We start from the raw sequence: 19,586 nt of genomic DNA on the forward strand, positions 1-19,586 counted from the left end.
TCCACACCAGTTGCTCTCCACACGTCTTCCACTCATCACAAACCCAGGCCGGGAAGAAGATAGGTGCACACACGTACACTCCAACGCAAACTCCAGACACAGGACAGAAGAGCACATACTGAAGACTAGTTCCTAGGAAAGCTGGGATCTTTGTTCCCTTGTATCCAGACCACAACTGTCCAGTATGGAGCTTTTTGAGACCAACCCTTATTTTTTCCCTGACCAGCGCTTCTATGAAGGAGGGGACAGCTACTTCCCCTCTCGCCTGCCCGGGGCGTATGACCAAGCTGGCTACCAGGACAGGAACTCCATGATGGGCTTGTGTGGGAACCTGTCTGGGGGTGTCGGAGTTGGAGTGACAGGTACCGAGGACAAAGCCTCTCCATCCAGCATGTCACCTCACTCCGAGCCCCACTGCCCAGGTCAGTGTCTTCCCTGGGCCTGTAAGCTGTGTAAAAGGAAGACAGTGACCATGGACCGCCGGCGAGCAGCCACACTGAGGGAGAAGAGACGCCTAAAGAAGGTGAACGAGGCCTTCGATGCTTTGAAGAGGAGCACGCTGATGAACCCCAACCAGAGGCTGCCCAAGGTTGAGATCTTGCGGAGCGCCATCCAGTATATTGAAAGGCTCCAAGCCCTGGTGTCCTCCCTCAACCAGCAGGACACTGAGACAGGACAGCAGGGTTTGCTCTACCGGCCCAGTCCAACTCAACCCAGAGTAAGTAGGACAGAGACAGGATGAGGGAAGGGAGAAATTCAAAATAACAGAGAAATCAGCCAAGAGGGAAACAGAGTTGGGAACAGCACTAGTTGGAAAGTGGCAGAAGATATGGGAGAAAAATGAGCGGTACAGTAAAGAGAAAGATAAATACTACATTAAAAAATGACTGGGGTAAAATGTCAAATCAAAAATGTGTAAATTTGATTATCTGTTCATGTTCCTTTTGATTTATTCATTCTGGATAAGGTTTGAGGTTTTTGTGAGGGAAATATGTCAGCATATGTATTCAGCCATATAATGAGCAAAAATGTTGTGTTTTAAAATGTTTTTAAAAACATGATCCAGTGTAGCTTATTAGTGTTTTTAAAGACACTGACAAGAACTCCTGTGACAGGCGTCATAGTAACGGAAAGTCTTTTTTATTGTGTACATTTGCCTCTGAGTGGGGTCACGGGATGCATTAACTATATGTGCATTTGTGGTAGTACACTGCACTTTAGTGTGTGTTGTTTTTCTGTGTGGGGTGGTATGGCGTGCTGTATCATAACAGAGTGACTGACAGCAACTTGTGTGTGTGCATCTCCATGGCAACAGGTGTCGTCGTCAAGCGAGCCCAGTTCAGGCAGCACCTGCTGCAGCAGCCCGGAGTGGAGCAGCACTCCAGAGCAGTGCACGCAGAGCTACAGCAGCGAGGGTAAGCACAGTTCACTTAGTCCCATTAAACTAGGTAGACTAGGTAGCACCTTCACAAGTACTCAGTGTGTAACTGGGTCTTTTTGCAGATCTCCTGAGCGTTGCAGACTCTCCAGAGCAGGGGAACATGCGGGCCTTGACCTCCATTGTGGACAGCATCTCTGCAGCAGATGGACCTGTGGCCTTTCCTGTGGACATTCCCAAATAGACCCTTAGACCAGCCGGCCAGTAGGTGCACAGCGAGCCTCACACAAAAAGCAGTGACCTTTAATCCTAAATTATGTCTATTTTGTGCTTCTGCTGATTAAATTATTTTGTCTTATGCCAAATTAAAAAATGTTTCCATTTGACGAGTATTGCAGCTCTGTTGATCCACGGGCCAGCTAGCCAAACTGACTTTTTCCTGTTCACATTGAGGCTTTGTTCCCTTTTTTTCCTGCCTTATGCGATGTTCCAGACCTGTTTGTCAAAGCTACAGGAGATTCAAAGACTTTGCTGCATGAACCCAACACATATTTACTACACGTGATCCCTGTTAGGCTTGCCTCCAGATTTATAGAGCCACAGAGGAATGACAGATCCAGTTTTCTCTCCTTACTTAATTTAAGATTTCCTCTTCAAAAGCTTTTCCTAATCTTTCATTCATTTTTTTGTGTGTGTGAGTTTTAATGCTTAAAAAACAAGAGTTTATTCGTGGGGCCAATATGTACCATGGCAGTTTTGACCAAGATCTGCTTAATTTAAAGTGATTATGAATGCTAGTGATGTAAATACGTTCCCTTTTTCTACAGAGTGGATTTGCCATTTTTATTTTTTTTTTGCTAACTTATTTTGGACTTTTATAACTAAGATTGTTGTGTATTTGTAGATGTTCTGAAAAGTGATATTTTCTGTTTAATTCTTACAATAAAGACCATTTTCAATACGCTGTCCAGTGTTGTTTTTAGCCTATAATACAATACGCTGGCACATATAACTCAACAAGGAACACAGGATACCAAGTCTTTAAAAAACAGCTTTACTTATGTCTATATAGTGTCATAAATACATTACACTTCTTTTTAAATAGCCAAATAATAAAATCTTGATTTGTCAGCATTGTTTCACACCTGGAATAAAGACACAGTACTCATAGCTGCCACATAGCACGTTACACCTTTTAGACACCTTGGAAAAACTTTTAAAAAAAAAAGAAAAAGAAAAAGATTGTACACCCATCCAGCACTTCACTGGTTCATTTGCTGTGTTCTTATTGGATGAGGAGTTGGTGAGCCAAGAGTACTGACTGCTCAATCAGAGCAAGATTAGACAAGTCTGTCACGTGGAGCAGTTTCATGTGGATTTCATTGGCTGATGTTGAGCAGCAGTTTACAGTTTGATTTTGAGAGAATGTAAGGAAACAACAGAGAAGAGCTACAGTGGTCACACTACCATCCACAGAGAAAGTCATGGTCGCATGGCTGGGGCCGGCCTTTTCACACGAAATCTACTAGTCTCAAGCACAGAGACTCATTTAGTCATACACTCTCACACTCTCTCTCTCACACACACTTCATATTAAAGGATTCTCTCTATTCTAGGCTACATAGTGTCATACAGAAGGCGAGAGAGGCAGAGAAAGGAGAGGCAACAGCTACATTGTGTTAAAAGAGAAGGAAGAGAAGGAAAAAAGAAGGAATGGGAGAAGAGGCAAAGAGAGAAGTCTGATATTGGACCCATGAACCTGTGAAGAGTCCTTGTGGAAACACACACCTCCCTTAGTGAGTCCCTCCCACCTACGATTCACACACGCACAGCATACAGCAAAAGACACACGAAGGTCCGACACAGAGAGAAAGAGAAAGAAAGAGAAAGAGAGAGAGAACAGTCACTATTGAATACAGGGCATTGGGTTTCATACAGCAATATTATATTGTTTTCCATATATATTCCCAATATATATATATTTATATATATATATTTATATATAATATTTCTATAAAAAACATAAGTCATCCATTTTATGTACAGAGATAAATGAGTAATACCTTGCATAACCGGTAGAGGGGTAACGTGTGGTGGGATCTGCCATTTATACAAGTATTCATCATTCTCAAATCCAAACCAACACCTGCTCACCATCTCCTTTAATCTTTTTGACGCTGTTTTCTTGTAAAGGACATGAGGACGCAGGAAGATTGGTTTGGGCTTGGCCATGTTGAGACTATTACAACCAGGAAAAAAATCCACAGCTGAGATCAGGGGAGCAGGAGCACAACAACCACAACAACAAGGCTACTGGGAGCACGGGGGTAAACTGGGAGAGACCAGGATGAGCCTCCATTACAGCAGCGAGCGCAGCCAGTGTGCACTCTCAAGAGTTCAAAGGTCAGAGTTGGCCTCTGTATTGCACGTGTCCGAAGAAGAGGTGAGAGGTGAAAGTTGGAAGGTGAGGCTGGGCAACAAAGGGACGAAGCCTCCCCTGTGAGGTACCCAGGTCTCCCTCTCCAGATTTGGCATATCACTCTCAAAAGGCCGCAAGCATATGTCCATATAGGTAATGAGAATGCACTAGAAGAGAGAAAAGAAGATGAGGAAAGTGGAATAGAAAAAAAAAGAAAAATCAAGGTGCACCTGCTTCTTAATTCATCAAAGTTATTAAAAATAAGTTATTAAAAATACTGGCGGTTGCCAGAGCTACTCCTCAGTCTCCTAGCAGATCCAACTATGGCATCAATTTCAAAATCCCAGATGACATCTTGCTTGATTTATTATGTTCAAAGATTTTCAGAAAACTTGACATCTGACCTTGACCTTGAGTTCAAGGTCACCAAGATTCAAACTCATCCAAGATTTTTGGTAACTGCAACTATGGTATGAATTAGAAAATCCTACTTTCTCGAGCCGTCGTATTTCTCTACTGGGGTGTTAACGCCACCCACCAGCTCAGGTAGGTGATGAAAACATGCTGCCAGTCTTCCACAGTGTCTCTTTTGTCCTGTCTCCCTGAGCCTGGTTCTGCAGGAGGGTTCTTCCTGTTAAAAGGGAGTTTTTCCTTCCCACTATCGCCAAGTGCTTGCTCATAGAAGGCATCTTTACCTTAGAATATACAGCGCCTTGAGGCAACTCTTATTGTGATTGAGCTCTCTCTCTATATATAAAAAAGAACTGAATTGAATGATGATGATTACAATTTTGGATGCAGCTTCTGCTTTGATTGATCTATTGTATATGCAGTAGTAAACTTTCAGGCTTAGCCTGCACACCTTTTGTTAATTGCCTCTTGAAAGTTAGAGTCACAGTCCTACAATGCTAGCTGTGACCACAGTATCCTGTCCAGCTTCTGTTCGCTTACCTGTCAGCATTAACGCTCCTGTTAGTAAGTAGAGAGTAGTTAACATGAATAGGTCCGCACAGCCGAGGGATCAAGTCTCGGGGTTGCTGGGGGAGGAGCTTGAGAGTATTGCACGCAATTGATTTTGTGCACAGCAAGACAGAGAGGACACGACATGCAGTTAGTCAAGGCAACCACAGTGAGGCTCATAGCTACATACAGAAAATGAACTAGGTATTGCTTAATATTGTAACATACCTTCAGGTTGAAGCTGTTTCTTGGATGCCAAATTCATAGACGGCGGCATGGACATGGACGGCATGCGGAAGCCAGCTGGCAGCGTTTCCATGGAGCCTGCCATCATCCCCAGCCCAGTCCCTCCTTCACGTGCCCGAAACCTCTTGCGCCATGATGGAGAGCGTCGAAAGGACTTGTCATCTCCACTCTTCAAAGACAGAAAAGCAAGGTGAGGAAATTTGCCTTCTTCAAACAACACTGTATTTGATTTATATAGCAGCTTGAGAGGTACCTCCTCGAGTCTGCGGTCAGTCCCTAAAGCTAACAGGTTGTTGAATTCCCTCTCCAGAACCTGTCGCGCCTGAAAAACAAAAACCCGTTGAATACAGTAAAACAACCTCTAAATATAAAAAACATTTTTTGGTTGAACATCCATCAATCAGTACATCCCTTTTCTTCTGCATATCCAATTCAGGGTTGCAGGCAGGCTGGAGCCTATGACTTTTAAATATAGACAACTGGGCCGGATTGCTAATGTGTACTGAAACCTGGCCAGAAAATAGTTGAATTCTGGGTAACGATACCTGTTCACTATACAAAAATCGAATGGGTAAAATGTGTGAGATATTGCAATTTAAAATTAAACACAACTTACTGGTTTATTTTAGGTTTAAGTCAATATTCTGCACAGAGACTTTGTACTTTTTTCATAATTCCTTATAAAATGGACAAAACTAAACTTTAAATTTTGTTATACAAAAATCTAACTTTTCTTCCCCTAAAAATCAGTTCAGTCATTCCATGTTGAGTGTCAGCAGTCATTAAATCTATTTTTTTATAACTACCTGTGTGTTCTGCATAGGAATCTGCAGGATGAGTGCTAGGCTGCTGTAGTCGAAAGTTTCATCCAGAGCGACGAGCGCTCCATGAACGCCACTCTCCAGCAAGTTGCCGCTATACTCCCTTAGACCAATGGACTGGACCCAGTGGATCACCTGCTCATTGGTCCACACCAAAACATCTACAATAAAGGAAGAATAAATCCGATACATGGTACATATCAATGCTGACAGACTGTCAACATTAATCTGTCCCAAAAAAGCTGTGACACTGTGTAAAATCTTATGTATTATTTACATTATTATATATACCAGAAAATTGCACAAAAATGTTAAATGTTGAGACTGACAAATGTTATTACTTTTTAATATACTGTATATGATTACTGTGAATGATTAATATATCCAAACGTTTTTTTAAACAGACAAGCCTGAAGTAAAATAAATGTCATTTGTAGAAAGGTTCAGAGAAAGCAATAGAGAGATAATGTGCAGGTCCACATAGTGTCAACTCACGGGCCCACTCCCTTTGTTCATTTAAAGCACAGCTGTCAGCCAGCTTTCGAAGTTGGAACAGGCGGGGTGTGTGCATGTGTGTGTGTGTTTATGCGTGTGTAAACAGGGCAGGATTCTGATCTGACACGACAGCTGAGTCAAGTTCATGTGCTGAACTCAAGGTCAGAAGAGCGAGAGGTCTGGCTAGGTCTAAGTGTGTGCATGTGTCTGTGTGTGTGGAGCACTTTTGGCAAGTGAGGTTTTAGATCATAAGATTGGCTTTTTGACAGTTGAAGGAGCAGCTGTTTGAAGGCTCAGTCCAACCTGACGCTATCAGATAAAACCACTAGGTGGTACTCTGGCCTGACGAGACTCTCGATGTGCCAATGCGTGCTTGCTTATGAATGTTATGTTGTTGTTTTTTTTTTAGCACTATGTGTGTATCAGGGTGTGTGTAAACTCTACCTTTCATGTCATGTTGGCTATCCTCTCTCCGCCGCTCTAGGTCTTTCCTGTCATAATTGAGTCTTTTCAAGCACATAATCCCATACTGCAGACTAGCCCTAATACACAGACCGACACAAACACAGAGCAGCACATATACACCATTAGCCTTCTCATCTCCATTGCTAATGCACCCAGTTAGCAGATGAAAGAGAAAGCGGATCAAACAGAAGCTAAGCTAATGGCCACAGCTACAGACCTGTGGAAGCTGTCCACCATTTTGAGGTGGCTCCTTAGGTCCTTCTTGGTCAGATGGTCCAGCATTCTTGCGTCCACCAGACACTCCATGAAGTAGGAGCGGTACTGAGGCAGACCAAGGCTGGGCAGCCATTCATTTCCTATCCACTCATGATTCATGTCTCCATATGCCAAAGTCTGTAAGGGAGAACAGCATCCAATGATGAGTGTAACAGAAAGATGAAAGACTAGAAAAACTGCCTGAGATATTTTTCACAGGGAATAATTTGGACTGAACAATGTTTATGGCTCCATTTTACATATCTATTACTTCTTTAAATCACGTATATATATTATCGCTTCCACTGCATTTTATGTATATATTTTTTAAAAAAAATCTGTCTTCTAGTGTATTTTACTTTATACGGTACCACTTTTACATAGTACAAATCTATCTTTCTCTATCTATCTGTCCCTGAGGCAGTCTGGTTTATGCTAATATCTTAGTGGTACACTGAGACAAATAAGTAGCACTCATGTTTTTCTTAGCCAGAAATGTTTTCAGTGCTTTTTATACCCCTGTTAACAGACGCAAGAATGCTATCAACAGACTTAATATTTTGTTTACATTCAACAACAGCTGCTGGTTAAGCTATATAACCCACCTATTAATAGGTAGAAAATAATTATCGCTTCATATCATTGTTATATATTTATGTCATACGCTACTATTATTTATATATAATCTTAAAACAAAGTTGACTTAAAGGTACAGTCATTCATTTTTGAGTGTTTATTTTATTTATATACACACACTGATAATTACATCTTCCAACAAACTGATGGATCCTCATAAACTTAGAATTACTCCATTAACAAATACATAGAAATAACTGCTGGTTTGTGTTACCCCTTCATCTTGTATACGGTGGTGGAGATGGAGATCGCCATTTTTCCTAATCGAGTTTTATGCATGTGGCCAGAGACCGGCCACAGACGTAGAACGCCAGTTTTATATCCTCCATCAGAATGAATAGATATGGACTGTGGCATATCGACAGCCACAGATCGCCCACAGATGATCGGCAGCCAGAGTGTTTTGTCCTATAGCAGCCACCGTAACTGAAGTGGAACGGTGAGTGCAATTTTCTATCTACTGATATCTATCGGTTTTATCTATTTTACACACTGTAACTTGAATTGTAACTTTATTTAAGTGTGTACCTGTCCAGCTATCTACATGGGGACCACTTTGAGTTTTTGATCATCAAAGTGAGGACATATCAAACAGTGAGGACTCGAATGCTAGTCCTTAGAGTCCTCACACCCTTTCACACCAAGGCCTGTTTGAGGTTTATAACCTTTTTAGGTTTAATATCAGATAACAGATAACAATAGCACTGAGAAAGTGATAAGGAAGGGGCAAAAGAATGCATTATGTTGTCGCATGTCCTCACAAGAGTAGCCACACAATTGTGGCAATATCTGTGTGTGAGCCTCTGTACACTTTCACTCTGTATGTAGACAGATTTTTGCAGATCAGCAGCCTCACCTGTGCCCAGCTGCCTTCCTCATTCTCCTGAGTAGCAGCATGGTAAAGATAATGTTTGAGTTAGAGAGACAGGAGCTAATCAAGCACACACATACTAAACATTCAGAAACATACGCACGCAAGATCTTTGCAGTAATTACATATCAGCACTCATAGTATTAATTGACCTTTGCATGAAGACGCAGATCACATGACCACAGTTTACATCAGTTAGCATCCAATCCACATACAAATACCAGCAGAAGCATTAATGCATATTAGTGTATGGTTTAGTCGACATTTCAAAGGGGTCTTCCAGGAGAGGACATATGTGTGTCACGGTGGGGACAGTGTGAGCGTGAGAGGGTGTCAGGTGGGGGTAATGGGGAAGGGAGCACCCAGATGGTACTAACCGCTTTAGTGGAGGAAGCCAGGTTCTCCATCTCTTCATGAGTCACCCACACATTTCCGGAGGACTGCTCAGAGGACGAGAACACACCCAAACACACACACACAGACATAAAAAAAAAAAAATCATGCATACACGCAGGCGCACACAAACACACCCAAGAATGCACTCATGTATATTTTCACACATTTCAACCCCCACGCACCCACACACACAGACAAAAAGACACACACACACAGAGACAAACATTGTGTTGAGTGATGCCAAGGGAGGGAGTGTATTTCAGGCAGGTAGTTTGTAGCTTTATCTGGCACTAGTTGTGTGTTGTTTCCCCACGGTAACCCATGCAATTTATGGCAGCTGAAAAGGACAAGTCAGCCTAGTTGAAGGCATGAATCAAGCCTCTACTGCAGTCTGAACAGAAGCACAAAAAAAGTGTGAGGAGGCATCACTTGAGAGTGCAGAGTGAAGCTTAAGACGAAAAGTGGATCAGCTTTTGAAAAACTGTTCATGTCACATTCCTGGATTTTTTTTCTTTGCTCGAGGAGCTTATTTACTCATATATTAAGTATTTATGTTTGCATAATTATGTGCCTGTAAGAAACATTTAGTTGTGTTATCTGAGGTGCAGTGGGTGTGTTTGTTTACCGTTCTGGAAGTGAGCGGCGCAGAGGGGCTGGTGAGAGAGACCATCTCCTGGATGGCCAAGCGGAGTTTGAGCCGGTGCAGAGGGTTGCTGATGCCAATCTCCCGCTGGATCTCTGTGTCTGACAGAGCTGACATGATGGCTCCACTCTTCACGTTGGCACGACAAGCTGCCACATACCAGGCTGGCATACCCACCCACAGCTGGTGAGAGTCATCAAGACATTCAACGTCATTACCTCTCTCCCCATAAATGGTCATAATTATAGAAGAAGTTAGTGCAGATCAGGCCACGTGTCAGCTCGGTAACTGATAATACTGCATTCCCCTCCTACAGATGGCAGCCTGGCATAAATAGACGTCACTTTTATGGAAACTGGGGAGGGTTTGCAGATTAGTGGAATACCTCTAGCCATGAGACAACAGTAGGTCCATCCCACTGAGCAAATGGCAGGCCTTTTTTTCTTGCATCTTCCAGAAGTTCATGCCTAAGGAGGGTATTAAAAGTAAAGGCAGACGTGTAAGTAAGTAATAAAAAAAGATGGCTTTCCAAGTCATTTTAGCAACAACTGAAAAACAAATTGATCATTACTTTTTCTTCAGTCTTCGGTCCCTCTCAGCCTGCGTGCCCAGTTTTCCCAGAGTCATAGTGTCACCGATCCCCATCTCAAAGTCTGAAATATGACACCCTCAAAATATTGATTCTTCATACTTGATAAACATAAAACACAGATTTTGAGTAAAATGCAACTGAAACATATAAAATCAAAGATTTATTTATCGGTCAAATAATTAATCATTCATGTAACATTTTATATGGTACTTGTGTAACAAAATAACATGGAAGATTTACATGTAATTAAATTAGTTTAAATAAGTATATGTGTCTCTTTCTCTGTAAATGCACAATCACTCATACAGCATGGGTGAACGTGGGCAGTTATGTGGTTTGTAGTCTGCAATGTACCTGATAAAGCTGGTAGAGGCTGTCCTTCCCTGCTAACAGTTTGGTCCATTCGTCCCTTCTCTTTTTTTCCAAACAATCGCCCAATGGATGATTTGATTCCTTTCTTCTGTTTGCTGCAGCAAAGAGTAGCCAAAATAGTATTAATATGGCATTTACATTACCATCAACAATAATTTGGTGCCCACAGAGGACATAGTAGTATGTTTTTGTTAAATCTGGTACTTAGACCTTTGCCTTTGTCCTCTCTAGTGTGACACAGTTTGTCTTCATTTACTCGCTGTGTGTTACTGCTAGTGTGAGCATGTGAATGTGTGTATTTACCCTCGTCCATCCTCCAAACTGCCAGTGAACTGGGCAAAATTGGTTTCCAGCCGTAAACTGCGGGGGGAAGAAGGAGGTGATGTCTCACACTTGATAGTTGCTTTGTCCACTTCCACTGGGGACTGAAAAAAACAAAGGTAACTCAGCTTAGATGGAAAAGTAGACAGTGAGACAAACTGTCAAAAAACCCAGACTGTTGGATATAAGATACATTTGCAAACTTACTGCTACTTTCCTTCTGTGTTTTCTCAAGTCGCTTGGCTAAAAGAAACAAAACAGCACATGGTAAGATCACTTTTGTTTAACTTCCACATACTGCTGTCTGTGTGTGTATGACAGGCTTAGCGCGTGTGTGCTTTCTGACCAGAGTCATTATGCCTAGATGGTGGCTGGTATTGCGCCCGTGATGTTTGGGTGTAGAGTGGCCGCTGGTGGGTGGGGAGGATGATGATGCCAGGGACTGAGCAGTGGCGGAAGTGGGCAGGGCCCGTGGTCGTAGCGTCACATTGAGTCCGTCCATGCTGCCGCTGTTCACGCGAGACTCAATCTCGTCGGAGCGCAGGTCTGCAGACTCCCTCTCTACCTGAATCATCCTGGACACACGAACACGCACAGATACCGATAGTCGAGCACTTGGCTTGCTGTCTCTTAACTAACTCGTACGTTACAGAGAATATATTTGCAGTGATCGATAAAGTAATTTAAAATCCATAATAATTACTTTCCTATTTACTTTGAATTTTTTTTTTCATCTTTAGTTCTTGTTCTGCATGCAGTGATAAAATGTTTCTTGTTTTCAGTAAATCTAGGAAACAGTAATATATGATATTAAATAAACGGGTTAAAGTGTGATGAAAAAGAGCAATAATCCCAAAATAATGGATATAAAATTCCATTAGTGTAACTACGATTTTATTGCTTTGAGGGAGTGTGGCTCTTTTGCAGCATAATCAGCAGCTACTTTGCAATTTCTTTCCTGCAGCATATTGTGAGGTGACAAAAAGACGACCTTGTTTAGTATAAACTGTTAAAAAAAAGAAAAAGAAAGTAGCATCCTGTTTCAGCAGGAAAAATAAGTCAGTTTCTATCAACCTGAAATCATCTCTGTGTCTATTTTTTGTATACAGTAATTGCATTTTGTTTCTGCCTTCCACTTGATGATTTACTCACAACTATACTTCTCACTTTTTTCTTTTTTGCATTTATCCGTTGACTCTTTAAAAGCTCTTTTAATCAGGAAGTTGAATTCACAAAGTCCTGAATGATCAGGTTTCATTGCATCTTAAAAGCCTCACAGTACCATATTATTACAATAGAGCAGCCTTACTTGTGGTTCATTGAGGTTCCAAAAGTAGAGGCCGAGCCTTCAGCTATCCTCTTGCATGAAACCAGTGTCCAGACCTTTTTTTTCAGAGCTAAACCTTCCCCAATGCTTTTAATATTAAGATTAAAAGACGTCTTTTTGATCAAACTTTCCATTATGTGTGTATTAGATGACCTTGAAACACCAGTCAGTTATGCTGCTATAGAGTCAGCCTTCTAGAGACCTCCCATGATACACTGAGCACCTCCTCTCCTCTGCTTTCCTCTCTTTCACTGTCAATGCATTTATTATATGCCAGTAGCTTTGTGCCTTCTGTCTGGTGTAGTTTGTGCTTTATCCTTTATGCTTTTTTGTTATCTTTTTGTGCCCTCCTTTCTCTCTTTGGTTACTCGTCTACACAACTGGTCACAGCAGACGGCCTCTATTCCTGAGCCTGGAGGTGTCTTTTTGCTATAAGGAAGTTTTTTTGTTTCCACTACTGCTTGCCCATAGGGGATCAGTGGATCATTAGTTTTCTATCTGTATTATTATAGGGTCTTTACGTTACAGTATGGGGACCTTGAGATGACTCTAAATAAAATGTCTCTATCGGTCATGGTGCATTCTGTCTGACTCCGGGCCTTTTTTTTCAGCACCTTTATTTAGTTGCACAGTCGTCATCATGTTCCTTTTCATGTACCTGGTTTGGTATTGTATTTGGTATTGTGAACTTTTCCTATCTGTATCTTTTTTCTTGGTGTTGCACTGATCCCAACTTCCCCACGGGGACTGAAGCTGCAATGTAATGTGCCTGTAATACGCCACCTTATCTCTTCATTGATAGCATCAAGCTGCTCCTGCAGCATGAGGGCCAGAGTCTGAGCATCTGATTGACCGCTGGGGGAAAGCAGGGCTGAGCTAACATCATCATCCAGGTCTGACTCTGCTTCGATGTCGCTGCCAAGGAGGTGGCTGACGCTCCCACGCAGAGATGGGTAGTCCTGTTCAAACACCGCACACACCTAAAGAGAGCATATACACATTGGCATACGCACACCAACAATGGTTATTTTTTAATACGACACAAATACAACACATCCTTGAAAAAAAACACATATAAATATACATAAAGAACGTGTTGCATGGATGAGTCCTGATTAAATGCAATACACTTAAAAATCACTATATGACACTTGTGGCCAGCTATGAGAATAAATGGATGAACAAGAAACTTACATCACACAGCATGTCCATGGCAGCAAGTGAGAGAGACAGGAAGACACAGAGGTTAGTAGAAAATGGGAAGTTAGGCATGAGGATCATCACACATCAGCCAAGCACTGACACTTACTAGCAAAGCAGATATGAACCTGGATTAAGCACCCGTAAGCAGCTGCATGTGGTTAGAAGAGCAGTTGAAATGAGATCTCGATCTCTGCAATCATGTTTGTGTGTGTATGCAAGGAGCTGTGGGGTTTCTTTGGGGATATGAAAAACAAAAAACACAATAACCACCTTGTTTGGGTCATCTCGCAGCGCTGAAAGTCTGCCCTTTTGTGCCCGCCTGATCACAGTTGTGCTGTAGTGGCCATCCTGGCCCTCAACGACGGAGAAGCGAAGATCGCTGGAGCTACCCAAGTGAGATCTGCAATTTTATACGTGGAACAGATCAGAAAAAATGACAGATAGTACGGTAAAGTAGGAGGAACGAGGAGGAACGCAGAGGAACAGCTATATGTACCGAGGGTGAGTTCCATCTCCAAAAGCCCCACTGCGGCGTTTCAAATGGTCAATCTCATTTCTTAGCTTGTCAATCTCTCCAATCAGCCGTTCCTAAAGGAAAAATGGAGGCATTATGGACAATAGATTTTTTTCTTAAGCAAAAAATAGCAAGACTAAGGTAAAATTTAAAGTCTTTTTACTTTAAGTGAAAGTCCAAGTAAAAAGTCTAGCTTACAAAAATATTTTATCAAGGATGAATATTCTTTTAAGTATTAAAGAAAAATGTGTGCTCAGCCTTAGAACAACTAAAGTACTAAATGGATATTGGTTGTTTGTGCACTAAGTATAAGAAAAATAGAGACATATTGACCTGACTCTGTGTCACTGTCACTGTGCCATGCCAAAATTAGCCTTGCTTATAGCAAATATTCCCAATAGGTTTGACTAACTCTTGAAGGTGGTTAGCTAGTTTTTAAAGTGGAGGTCATTTCAGCTACTTTTTGTATGGTTGTGGGAAATTTAATCCATAACATGACTTGATTCATATCACCTCCTAACATTTTTATGAAATTAAAAGAGTCAAGACACATGGACAAGAAAACTGTATTTTTGTAAAAAGTCACCAGTTATTATGAGGCAGGAACGTTGAAAGCAAGAAGACAATTGTGTTTTTTTAATGGTTTTTAGGTGATTCACCGAAGCCATACTAACCCTGGTGTGGTGAAATTCTTCAAGTTGTTTCTGGCAGTTCTCGAGGTCCTGAATGAGAGCGTTCTGAGAAAAAACAAAACAAAACAAAACAAACCAGACATGACCCTGCATCTGAACAGTCCTCGAAGAAGAACATGTCTTGTACTGCGCATTAATTTGGTTTGTGAACCATAAACAACAACAATATGAGATGATGCTGTTGCTTTGATGAGCGCATGTGCACAGGCCTTGCCTTGTCCTCCAGGGCAGCCATGCGTTCTTTCAAATGTAGCTGCAGCCTTTCATTGGACTCGGTGAGCAGACGATCCACAGTGTCAGATAAACGCTTGTTGTGCTCCTCGTTCATTTTCTCCCTCTGACGAGCCTGATGAGCAGAGACGGAGAAACCAGACGAGGGGAATGACATCATCAAATTTTCTCTTTGATACAGACTCAACGTGGGTGTATTTATGCAGCTAATCAGGCATCTCTACACGGATTAAAGGATGAAGTGTGTATTTAGCCCTAGATCACCAGCTGCCAGATATAGGTCTCCTTGGCCAACAATGGATCTAACAGTCTGAATGATTTAATTACAGTCATTTACATCATGATAAAAAAAGGGGGGTTAAATGGCTTCTCTTAAACGTGAAGCGCTCTGCTTAATATGTACTCTGCAGTAATTTAATTCACCTAAATTGACATGGGGAAACACAAACACCCATCTGCATCCTCAGAAAGCTCTTTTTGCTAAATATAGTCATGAGATCGCATGGAGAGAGAGAGAAATTAGCCTTGCGTGAATTATTCAGAGTCTAAAGATAGCAGCCAATCAGTCTTATAGGGGAGAGGGGTGTGTGTGCATGTGTTGCAGCAAGATATGTGAATTTGGTTTGAATTCATGCAACAGTGCACTGGGAAAATAAAGAACTCTTCTTGAATGTGTGTTTCCTGTGTGTTTGCGTATGTACACGTATGCATGAGGGAGCACACAGCCAAGAGTCAAGGCATCCAGCTAATGTGGGGCATCAGCCCGCACGTGCACGCATTATCGTGAGAGGTCAGAGAGAACCTGCAGGGCTGCTGCACACATACACACAGGCACACACACCCTTCCTAGCTCCTGGTTCTTCTCCTCCAGTTGTGACTCCAGCTGTCTGAGCCGCTCCTCCACGTTGCCATGGCGTTCCTCGGCCTGCAGGGGGAGACACGCACATGTCTGTACAACTGCCTCAAGAAGAACACTGCTCTCCTGCAAGCTTATCTATGTTTTTTATTTGTAAGCCATGTGAATCTTGTTATATCAGTAACATTTGCAAAAGCTTCGACAGCTTTGTGTGTGTGTGTGTGTGTGTGTATGTTACCTTGGAGAGCGCTGCCACTCTCTGTGCCAGTTCAGCCTCTACCTCTGGCAGTGTCTCAGCCTTCCTCATGGTCTGAGCCAGCCTCTGCTCTGCCATCTCCAGCATCTCCTGCAGCTGGCGCACCTTCTCCTCACTCTGACAGACAGACAGACAGACACACGCACGCACGCATGCACGCACGCATGCACGCACGCACACACGCACACGCACGAACACACACACACACACACACACGAGTGATATTATTGCAATCACAAGAGAGGTGTAATCAGTCTACTGCAGCCAGCGAGTAGCAAGGACATAACATATGGTCATTCACAGAGGATGTTGCTGGTGTTTCCCATGTGGAGCTGAACTTAGATTCACCCTGAACTACACATGAACCTCGGAGCAGCGTGTTTCGATTGCTCACTCACTGATGATAATACTCTCCCAAACTTTAAATGTATTTTTGCAGATGGTCGAGGCATGAAATATTAAAATGTTTCAGGAGAAAAAAGAAATAAAAACAGCACACGTAAGCCTGGATGCACAATTAATACACTTATGTCACAGTGTATCAAAATAAATGTGATATTTCTGGTATCCCTTAACAACACATTAACATTATAAAACAGTCCAGGATGCCTGAATACAGCAGAGGAATGAAAACATTCTTAAAAACGGACTGAATGGCTGTTTATGACAGAAATGCCTACCTTGTTGTTTGTTTCGGAAGGTGACATTAAGCAGGTCAACCATCATCTATTTCCAGTTAACTTTTGTTTTAAAAACAATTATCTACAAATGCATGTTTCTGAATGACAATTATGCACTCAGCCTGTAATAAAGCTCAGTATGCAGACTGTTGGCTTTTTAACTGTGTGTGGCTAATGCTGCCGAGTGTTACCTGTCGGTGCAGAGAGTCCTTGGTGGCCAGTTCGTTTTCCAACTTGTCGTTGAGGTCGTGGATGTGTGTCGTCTCTCGTTGAGCAGCCAGATAGCGTTTCTCCAATGTCGTTATCCTCTCCTCCATATCTTCTCTCTGCAGGTGGAGAAACACAACATTAACAATCAAGTCATATAGTAACCGTCGATCACGTCTACTACACATGCAGGGAGCAAATGTTTTTAGCTAAGCTTTAGTTTTTATCCATCTCCAGGTTTTCATCAGTGCGTTTTTAAACATTCAAGCAAATTTAAACTGTACACTGATCAAAATGCCTACGCTGCTACGCTGGACCAAGATGGAAGTGACTGCTAAGTGATCCTTGTTTACTGCTTATACTGTGTATAACCAGATAGATAGTATACCGATTTATTTTTCAGTATTCAGTTATGTTTGCCACGGTTCCTAAATTAAAGGAACACACTTTATCCAGGAGATGTATGGGAACTCTGTCAGTCATTTTAAAGAAAAAAGACTCCATCGCTGGATTCATCATCTCTGGGAATGAGGAAAACTCATTCATGTATGTCCAACACTTAGTTGGAATATCGGCTGACAACAAACGTTACCTTTTCTCCTGAATCACAGATGGGAAGTAAGCAACTGCCCCATCCTCCTGTCACAGCCCTGCCCTGAGCAAAGCTCGTGGCAAACTGTGTGCTAAAACTGCCAGTTGTGTCTGATTAGCTTTAAGTTGTTTCCAGTCGTTTCTGGTCCCTGTACAGCTGCAGCGAGAGCTTGGGTCGCATTGCCAGCGGTAAGTCACACTGAGCAGGCAGGCCTGCACTTTGTCACCGATTCTGTTCATAATATTTATGGACAGAATTTCTAGGGGCAGCCGGAGGTGGAGGGTAGAGGGTTTGGTGGTTTGGAATATTGTCTCTGCTTTTTGCAGATGATGTGGTTCTGGTAGCCTCATCAGACAGTGATCTCCAGCTTGCACTGTGGCTGTTTGCAGCTGAGTGTGAAACATTGGATGAAAAGTAACACTTTTGACTATTAGGTCATGACTCTCAGATGGATAAGGGCGGTGTGCACACTCCAGGTCTAGCATGAGTTGCATGAGTTAAGCATCATAGGGTCCTGTTCACGTGATGGTGGAGTGGAAGACCAACAGGCAGGTTGGTGCTGATGTCAATTTATAGGTCAATTGTGTTTACATTCCACCTTCACCTATGGTCATGGGTGACTAAAATAATAAGACCAGGGATACAAGTGGGAGAAATGAAGGTTGAGGAGGTTGGTTATTTCAGCGGGACTCAGACTAAAGCCACTACTCCACACTAATAGGAGACAATTTAGTTGGTTTGGGCATCTTATCAGGATGCCTCCGGGATGTGTCTCGGTGAGTGGTTGTGGTACAGGACATGCTGAAGAGGACTGGCTGGTTATTGGTTTCAATATGACCCAGACCCAGAGTTTTTTCATATATACAAATACAACAAAAACAATGTTTACTCTAAATTACTGTAAATGAACAGATACTAGAATCAAAGGAAGCTTTAAAATAATAGTATTGGAATAAAAGTTTTATTAGAGAAAAGCAAAGTTTTTTGTTTTGCATAATATGCTAATTAATAGTAACTTTGTAATAATTATAATATTTCTTTCTTGATATTAATATTAATTGCATAACTAATGTTGCTTTGAAAAGAAATCTATTAAATATTAAAGAAGTATATTAAATATATTGGTGGAATAAGGGTCACTAATATTATATATATTATATATATTATATATACATATTTTATATATATTTTCCCAAAATGTAATGAACTTTAAAAAGTTCCTTCTAATTAATTACTTGAAATAGCTACAGTCTTTTTGAAGGACTGAGACCTCAATGGCATAAGAAAAATCTTGTTATTTTGTGAAATAACAAGATAGGGAGTAATAGAGGTCCACGACATTTCCTCATAAATCAGCAAAATGTTATTTAAATTTTTCTTTCTTGCAAAGTTGAACATTTTTGCTGCCCACTGCTTGCTCCCAGAACCAAAGCACATTTTTTGACTCCATCCTTTACTGTCACCTCTCTCTGTTCCCTCTGTTGTTTGATTGACAGCTCCTCGCTGCGGCTCAGTTCTCTGCGTGCATTCGCAAGCTCTGCCTCGAGCTCAGTGACGCGGTGGTTAAGAGTGGCACAGTGCTCGCGGCTTTGAGCCAGCTCTTTATTGGTCCGATCCAGCAGCTCCTGAAGCTCAGACGCCCTGCTGCCGTCATCGTGGGCATCTATAGAGCCATTGGGAAGTCTCTGTAAGGCAGACACATACAATTAGCAGATCCATCATTATATACACTTTTCACATAAAATGCATCTCATGTGTTACACAGATGCAAATCTACATGCTGTGTTTGGAGGGTATCTGATAAAGTTCTTGTTTTAGAGTTTTAGAGCTGATAAAGTTCTTGAGTGACCTAGATAAGAGTGGTGGGTTTTATGCATACAGGGTTGGGTTATGTGAGGGTAGGCTGCCATGTTGTTGTTTTGATGTTGTTTCTCTTCTTTCCAAAGCTCAGAGTGCAGTTAATTCCAGGCTCTTAATTAAACAAATCTTCAGGGACACATTCAGACAGCAACGCAGTGGGCAGCCAAAGTTAGTAGGACCCCCTCTGCTCCGTTGTGTTTCCATCTTGCCTGTGCATGACTTCCTTACAGAAACGTAAAGATTCACACAAATGCCTGGGGAAATAGGGCTAAATAGTGTGAAACTGTGTAATATTGCA

General features: G+C 41.9%; 2 protein-coding genes across 6 annotated transcripts in view; one reads left to right on the forward strand and one right to left on the reverse strand.

The window, feature by feature from the left end:
• Positions 1-2,324, forward strand: myog (myogenin). 2 transcript variants are annotated; one of them, XM_006784414.3, is made up of 3 exons: positions 1-718; positions 1,316-1,415; positions 1,504-2,324. In XM_006784414.3, exons 1-3 carry the CDS (start codon positions 185-187, stop codon positions 1,620-1,622), a joined length of 753 nt encoding a protein of 250 aa, XP_006784477.1. In that variant the 5' UTR covers positions 1-184; the 3' UTR covers positions 1,623-2,324. The 2 variants fall into 2 exon arrangements, with proteins under 2 accessions (XP_006784477.1, XP_087696791.1); XM_087840665.1 differs by having other exon boundaries at positions 1,316-2,324.
• A 110-nt stretch (positions 2,325-2,434) lies between these two features.
• ppfia4 (PTPRF interacting protein alpha 4) overlaps positions 2,435-19,586 on the reverse strand; it is a 61,498-nt gene continuing 44,346 nt past the window's right edge. For 3 of the 4 annotated variants that reach the window (XM_006784410.3, XM_006784411.3, XM_006784413.3), the window contains 25 exons: positions 18,892-19,113; positions 16,821-16,955; positions 15,932-16,066; positions 15,679-15,762; positions 14,821-14,952; positions 14,589-14,651; positions 13,897-13,988; positions 13,671-13,800; positions 12,981-13,177; positions 11,217-11,445; positions 11,078-11,113; positions 10,853-10,974; positions 10,532-10,644; positions 10,157-10,238; positions 9,971-10,052; positions 9,568-9,768; positions 8,924-8,986; positions 8,532-8,558; positions 7,002-7,177; positions 6,764-6,861; positions 5,810-5,985; positions 5,257-5,325; positions 4,986-5,172; positions 4,749-4,846; positions 2,435-3,964 (listed from right to left, as the gene is read on the reverse strand). In XM_006784410.3, coding sequence (XP_006784473.1) covers positions 4,788-4,846; positions 4,986-5,172; positions 5,257-5,325; positions 5,810-5,985; positions 6,764-6,861; positions 7,002-7,177; positions 8,532-8,558; positions 8,924-8,986; positions 9,568-9,768; positions 9,971-10,052; positions 10,157-10,238; positions 10,532-10,644; positions 10,853-10,974; positions 11,078-11,113; positions 11,217-11,445; positions 12,981-13,177; positions 13,671-13,800; positions 13,897-13,988; positions 14,589-14,651; positions 14,821-14,952; positions 15,679-15,762; positions 15,932-16,066; positions 16,821-16,955; positions 18,892-19,113 — 2,910 coding nt within the window. In that variant the 3' untranslated portion in view covers positions 2,435-3,964; positions 4,749-4,787. The remainder of the gene's footprint in view (positions 3,965-4,748; positions 4,847-4,985; positions 5,173-5,256; positions 5,326-5,809; positions 5,986-6,763; positions 6,862-7,001; positions 7,178-8,531; positions 8,559-8,923; positions 8,987-9,567; positions 9,769-9,970; positions 10,053-10,156; positions 10,239-10,531; positions 10,645-10,852; positions 10,975-11,077; positions 11,114-11,216; positions 11,446-12,980; positions 13,178-13,670; positions 13,801-13,896; positions 13,989-14,588; positions 14,652-14,820; positions 14,953-15,678; positions 15,763-15,931; positions 16,067-16,820; positions 16,956-18,891; positions 19,114-19,586) is intronic. The other variant, XM_006784412.3, reaches the window with a different exon arrangement.

Source organism: Neolamprologus brichardi, chromosome 5 (assembly GCF_056152115.1).
Source record: "Neolamprologus brichardi isolate AB-2024 chromosome 5, ASM5615211v1, whole genome shotgun sequence".
Lineage (NCBI taxonomy): Eukaryota > Metazoa > Chordata > Actinopteri > Cichliformes > Cichlidae > Neolamprologus > Neolamprologus brichardi.

Excerpts from the sequence above, each read along its gene's own strand:
- myog (XM_087840665.1), top strand. The coding sequence starts at position 185 with ATGGAGCTTTTTGAGACCAACCCTTATTTTTTCCCTGACCAGCGCTTC. Across the intron at positions 719-1,315 it reads CCAGTCCAACTCAACCCAGA|GTGTCGTCGTCAAGCGAGCC; the intron begins GTAAGTAGGACA and ends CCATGGCAACAG.